The sequence below is a fragment of the Oryzias latipes genome, chromosome 14 (genome assembly GCF_002234675.1).
Source record: "Oryzias latipes chromosome 14, ASM223467v1".
Taxonomy (NCBI): domain Eukaryota; kingdom Metazoa; phylum Chordata; class Actinopteri; order Beloniformes; family Adrianichthyidae; genus Oryzias; species Oryzias latipes.
The window spans coordinates 2,322,400-2,329,183 of record NC_019872.2 but is presented as its reverse complement, the minus strand read 5'-3'; the positions used below and the strand labels follow the sequence as shown (position 1 = coordinate 2,329,183).

At 42.6% G+C, this 6,784-nt stretch overlaps 1 protein-coding gene across 2 annotated transcripts in view; it reads left to right on the top strand.

Moving 5' to 3' along the window:
• The first annotated feature begins 4,363 nt into the window (after nt 1-4,363).
• Nucleotides 4,364-6,784, top strand: part of LOC101156427 (spectrin beta chain, non-erythrocytic 4-like) — a 46,869-nt gene continuing 44,448 nt past the window's right edge. Inside the window, exons 1-2 of one of the 2 annotated variants that reach the window (XM_023962197.1) lie at nt 4,364-5,094; nt 5,295-5,449. In XM_023962197.1, the coding sequence (XP_023817965.1) occupies nt 5,327-5,449 (123 nt within the window). In that variant the 5' untranslated portion in view covers nt 4,364-5,094; nt 5,295-5,326. Of the gene's footprint in view, nt 5,095-5,142; nt 5,450-6,784 lie in introns of those variants that run through there. The other variant, XM_023962198.1, reaches the window with a different exon arrangement.

The window sequence follows — 6,784 nt, the reverse complement described above, 5'->3', positions numbered from 1 at the left end:
ACCTACTTTTTTCACAATTTTCATTCTTTTGTTTCTCTTTGCATTTTCTTTTCTCACTTTTTATTTAGAAAGAGAGAAACCTGATGGCGTTGTAAAATGTTACATTTTCATTCTTTCACTTAGGAGATTGGTGGCATTTGTTTGTATCTACTATTTTTGTTTGTTTGTTTTCCACTTCTTTTAAAGGGTTTTGACACTTTTTAACTATTACCAAGTTTGTTTGTTTCCCAAGTATTTCCTAGAAAAAATTGTATTTGTACCTATTTTACTGAAATGAAATTGAGTTTTTGTGTTCAGTTTTGTTTAATTAGATATATATTTCAAAGAATTTTGTCTGATTTATGTTTTGAAATAAATATAAAACAACTGATCTTCTGCCTCTTAAGCTATAGCTTCATGAGAAAATCTCCTTTTTATCAACAGCTTGTCTAAATCATTTAAGACCACATGTGTTTCTATTGTGTTGTTGCTGTTTCTTTGATAAGGTAAATCTCAGCTGTAACCCATTATTCCTTTAGAGGAGTTCACTAATTATATAATTTTGGATCCTTTATCAATGTCAAGAAACACAAAGACGATTTTCTGTTGGTTCTCGTAAACATTAACTAAAGAGTTCTTTTTTTCTGTTTCTCTGCAGTTGATCTGGGTTATGTCACTCAAACAAGCCTCTACATTTATCTGGACTTGGGTCTGGCATTATTGTGTTTTTGTTTTCATATTCGCTTGTTTGTTTGCATGCTTATTGAAGTTTACAGTAGTTTTTTTACATTAAGTGTGAAAAACCCACAAAGCCAAACAACCAGAGGAGTTGGAGGAGATCTAACGTCGAATTCACCAAAAACCTTGTATAGGACTTAGGTCTCCAGCTTAATGTGAAGAAAGCAGAGCATCCAGAAAAAAGCACAGGCCCTGCTTCACTCTTTTATCTGTTAAGAAACGTAAAAAGCTTAATCCGGTGAAGGGTTTGTAGGTTTTAACAGATCCTTCATCATTTGAGGCGATTTCACAGAAAGTGTCAGAAATATGATTTTGAGCTTCTTCCATTGTGAAGAATGGATGTTCCTATGCTTCACTTGGAGTTACGTGGTCGTTTGGATCATAGCAATCATCTGTTTTGGGAGATCATGTGATTGTTTGACTTCAGCAACCTTGAGTTCGTCATCATATCCATGACCGGGCCATCCAAGGCCATGTATGGCCTGATCATGGCCTGAGGCATGTCATGTCCTCGTCACGTGTATCCAGCTTTAAAAAGACCCAGGATGACTTCTGGCACCCTGATACAAATGTTCTATATCTTGGCTCAGGTTCTCTAGTCTCTCGATTTTTCTGCCGATGCAGAATTGATAAGTTTGACTGTGACAGCCACCGTTGTCAGTTTAATATCAAGGGAACCACCACTTTAATAGCAGTTGACCACATTAATATTTTTCAAGTCAACTATTAGCTGATGAGGATTGACTGAGCTCTTTCATCCCTCAGAGAAGAGAAAATCCTCTGGATCTACGATTTCAGAAGGTGTGGGAAATATAGAAAAAGAATGCACCCTTTTGGATCATACATGGGGGTGCCTGAAAAGAATGCTAAATTTTTTGGAGGAGTTTTTGAAAAAACTCTGGAACAAAGTTTCAAAAAACATTTCTTTGAAAATGTGAGATGGTCTCTTTTAAATAAATAAAAAAAACAGGCCATGAATGAAAACCCTATGAATCTACTCAACAAAAACACGTCCTAAAACAAGATAGTACTCCATTAACTGTTTGTACAAAACACAGGTGTATATTTTAGTTTTTTAAGGAGAGTCACAGTGCTTGTTCTGAAATATCCATTAACGTCATCATGCAGAAACACAGCAAGAACATTAAGAGTGTCGGTTTTCTCTGTGTGGATGTCAAAGAGATTAAACCCAAAAGTTTTCGTTCACCTTTCAGCATATCATTTCAGGGATCGCCCTAGTGAATAAGCTTTAACTCATTGGAATCTGTTCCATTTTCCCCACGGCTTAAGTTTGGAAGGAAACCAACAGTTTTTGATGCCTCTTGTCGGAATAAGGTTGCCCTTTACAATTCCTGGAAGACACGAATGATGTTAAGAGATAAGGTTGATTTATTATGAAGAGCTCTACAACATGGGTAATCATGTCTCCATTCAGGGTTCATGAGATCATTCAGAGATTCTGCCGGCAGCTTCACTCCTGCTCCCAGAGCTGTGTCTGTATGACAGCCACTTCCACTGTCTATCTGTGTCTCCATGACCCCGTTTGAAGGCTCACTGTCCCGCATTAACCTGAGATGAGAAAATAAAAATAAAGTTAGGCGACCTTTTTTATTATTGTCTCTATGAAAAGAAGAAAAAGATCCTTAAGTTCGGGAGGCCCGAACAGGCAGCCTTCTCATCCCGCAGCGGATCTCTGTCTGCCGACGTAGCAAGTGACCAGACCGAGAGCCCCCGCGAAGTGATAGGTCTAGGCCTATCTGCAGTGGCCCAGAAGGGTCAGAACACAACACTTTAGATTCACAACACAAAATAACATACTACAATTCGTCACGATGCTAAAAAAATTAACTCTCAACACAACAAAATCAACCCACAACACAACACTTTATCTCAAAAAGTATACCTGAGTTTGGTAAAGTTGGTAAGAAATTCACAGATTCTGACTTCCGGCCTCAATGACTCTTCTGATAAACGGTAAAATGTGTCAGCAAGTATCTCAATCATTTTGTGTTAACAAAGAGAGTGAACTGCAAATGCATTTCTAAAGAAAAAACGTTGCTTTTTGCCTTTGAATGAGAATTGTTCTCTTTAAACTGTAAATGGAGACACGGCAGGGTGACAGTTGCCAAGGAACCGTCAACAAGTGCAAGTTCAGAGAAAAACACACGATCGGAATGAACCGTTTACATGAACAACGATCGGATCAACAATCGGCAATACCCACCTATCTCCATCGGAAAGAAATTTTGATCTGATCAGGGCAGACTATTCCGAACGGCGTGTTTACATGACGCATTCTTCTTCCGATCAGGCGTTCTTTCCGATTACTTTTGCCCATGTAAACGCAGCTAATGTTACAGGTAACATGTGGAGGATAGAAGAGCTTCTTAAAGAAACAAATTCTTGTTTGTTGAAGGTAAATACCTACTTTCTACACCATTACATGAATAACATCTTGAAAAATCAATCAATTGAATTTCCCGGATTCTCTTTTAAATGATAAATGGCATGTACTTATACCGCTTTCCTACCTACTTAGAGGTCCCACTCTTACACTGATGGGACCGACCTATAACCACCAGGAGCAATGTGGGGTTCAAGGACACTTTGGCACATGGAGTTGCAGCATCGGAACTGAGCCTGTGGTCTTTGGATCAGAGGTGCACCGTTCTACCTCTGCACCACTGTTGCCCCCCTCAATGTCTCTCACTGTTGAGGTGGATCTACGATGAACATTACAGACCAAACGCAGCTGTCATCTTCTGTCTTTACCTTTTTTGACCCTGTATGCATCACACAGCTTCATTTGGGCCAAACCAAATTAGTTTACGCAAGGAGTCCCATTTAAGAGGACCCCCTTAAACTTTCATGTAAAAATTAAATTCCTTGACGTACCCCAACTGTAGACACTGTGTCTGATGCCTAAAATTCAGCTCTTTTACTATCATAATTTAGTCAGTTTTCTAGTTTTAAAGCAGTTTTTTATGTGAGTAATGACTACAAAGTAAGGACATGCAGAAAAAGCCAACACAAAGGCAGCAAAACCTGTTCTCCACTTCAGCATCATAAAACTTTAACCACTACTATGCTTTGGCAAAGCTATTTGCAAAAAATGTTTCTATTTATTTATTTACTTTCGAGACCAGTTCATGAATAAAAAATGTCTATGATGCAGCAGCACGAAAAGACATGAGTCAGAAAAAAATGTTTTTTTTTCAACATTTGAATAACGAGCATGTGTGGTGTTCAGTATCATGTTAAAGCAGCCGGTGAACCCATGTGCACCTTCTGTTACCAGGTGACACGTCTGCAGCATCAAAACCACACGCAGCCTTCCTTAAAGAGACCAATGATTGGGGACCAGATTCAGTCAGAGCGGACCATGTGTGGATGCATACATGGATGCAAGCTCGCTCCAGTCCCTCCTCCCATTCCCAAATCCTGATCGCGTTCCGAGTGCAGTCATTTCTTGTGCAGAGAAATGTCCCTGGTGACACTGAAGGATGACGCAGCCACTCTCTTCCCCCCACCACCCTTGTTCTCCTGCCTACTAACACCATCTTTTCCCTCTTTCAACTCCCCCCCTTTCTTTCATTTCACTTTGGTACTACCCCTTTCTCCATTTCCTCTCCCAGTCCCCCTCCACACACACCCCACCCCCCCTTTGCTCCCACTCTCTCTGTGCTCTGGCACTGCAGTGCTGATTGTGATTGAACACACACATTGATGCACACACACTCACGCAAGCGCACACAGGAGCGTAGCTGAGAGGCAAGGACTGCAGCAGCATGCAGCAGCAGAGGCCGAGCCGTTCAGGGACTCCAAGCGGGAGAATTCAGGAGAGGAGATAGAGAGCTGTTGGAGCCCAGCCTTCGTTTGCATCTTTGCAGAGAGGGGACGGGGGGTTTCAAGAGTGGATGCTTTATCTTTGCCAGTCTCCTCTGTACTGCTTCTACATCTTCCTCAGCCTGCTCCTCTCACTTCAACTCTTCCTCCACCTCCCGACTACAGCATCATTATACAGGACTACAGATTGACCAGGACTGGCGAGTGGTGGACGGTCGGGCTTCGCCTCTGTTGAAGGATTCCTACATGGCTATGCTACATCTGCAACCTCACTGATGTCTGGATTCTAGCCGACATCCTCAGCTAGAAATTTACCTCAAACCTGCAAGGAATCTTGGATGTATATATAATTCTTTTCCAGCCTTGTCGCTGGCGCATTTCCCTCATTTGCCGGCTGTTTTTGCTCTCTGTGAGACTGGCTAGTAGGCACTGCAGCATCAGGACCGCAAGATCCATGAAGCAGTAGGGCATGAGGACCCAGGGGCCACCCGAAGCAAGGGCTTGAGTACTTCCATTGCTTTCACTGCTGAGGTTCTTATCTTGATTTTTTTCTCCCCCAGAAAAGGGTGTCTGGGTTGGGGGGTGGGGGGTGCACAGGTATCTAGGCCCCTGTGGAGCAGAGCGGGTGGCTCTGTTGTAGAAGAGGCAGGAGGACATCCTGTGGGAGAGGGGGGAAGAGGAGCTGCCTCGACTGTTGGACTCCTGATGGTGGCTATTTTTGTCTCCCCTAGCTGAGTGACTGGGACAGCGGGTGGAGGAGAAAATGCTTATGGCTCGGGACACAGCGCGGGATGAGGCTCAGAAGCTACACAGGAAGTGGCTGAAGCACCAGGCCTTCATGGCAGAGCTGGCCCGCAACAAAGAATGGCTGGCCAAGATAGAACAGGTGAGTGGCGGTGGCCGCTGGGGGTGGGGGCCAGAGAAAGTCAAGGAGAGCACATGACTGACATTCAGCTCAGATTGTGGATGTGCTGGCGATATTATCCATTTATTCATCCAAGCATCTATCCATCGGCCATCCATCCATCCTCATTCTATACTCACTCCACCTTGTTCAGGTTTGCAGGGTGGGGGCTGCTTACCCAGCTGCAATTGGGGGAAGAGAGAGTAGACCCCAGACAGGTCCATCCACAGGGCAGCACTGTGATAGTGAAGTTAGGTGAGCCGTGATCGCCCAGCTGCTGCTGAACTCTCAAGGTTATGATGCTTTCTGTTGGGCTCTCGCTGTGGTTCCTGCTGTTTTCTGCAGCTCACAGGGATTTATGTATGGAGACTGCAATGACAAGTGTGAGAAATATATGAGCCATGTTGTAGTGAAGGCCTGAAAGATTGATCTGGTGTGCTTTTTCAATTGCCTCGGCCTTGGGCTATACTGCTCCCATGAAGAGACATCTCCTCATCTCAGGCTGATACCATGCAACTTGAATTCATTCATTAACTTCATGTTTTCAATGGCAGTTTTATTTTTGCTTTTTTCCCCAAGAAACTGTGAATAAAGGCTGAACCACAGAAACAAAGGTTTTGAAATGATCCCAGCATCTTCAGTACACAGGGCATAGTTTCAATTTCAGCTGTTCAGAATCTATAGCCTTAAAAAATCATTTAGATGTGAAATGAAAGCTTTTACTTGAAATAAATTTAGAAATCATAAGTCAGAGCTTTTAAATTCCCACTGGGATTTGATCTAAGCTTATTTAGCTTCAAACTGTCTAGAAGACGTTTATATAAATCCTGTCTAGAATCTGGGTGACAATGTTTGACACACCAGTCCAGCTTTACCAACCCTTTCTTATCCTAACATGTTCTTTTAAAATGATCAACTCTGTCACAGAAATCTATTTCTCTGTTTTAATTCTGAAAAATTGGATGTTTTTTTGCATTTTGTGTGGTTATTTCTGAACTAAAAGGAGCATCACTGTGCTTGTGGAGGCTGGTCCTGCACAGAGACTGCCCCCCTCGGGGGGGTTACTGCCCTTCTCTCTTCTGTGTTTGAAGCAGAAAATACTGGAATGGTTTCATTCTCATCCACTGTCATTGCTTACATTGTTTTGTGGTGTACCACAGGGTTCCAGACTTGGTTTTCTTTTGATTTCTCTGTCTTTGCATCAGCTTATCTGTAGGTATTTCCTTCTCAGTTATGCTGACGACCAACATGCAAACTTTTATTTTAGCCCAAACTCCTGCAGGCTGTGTTGGTGGGCTTAAAATCCTTCTACATCTC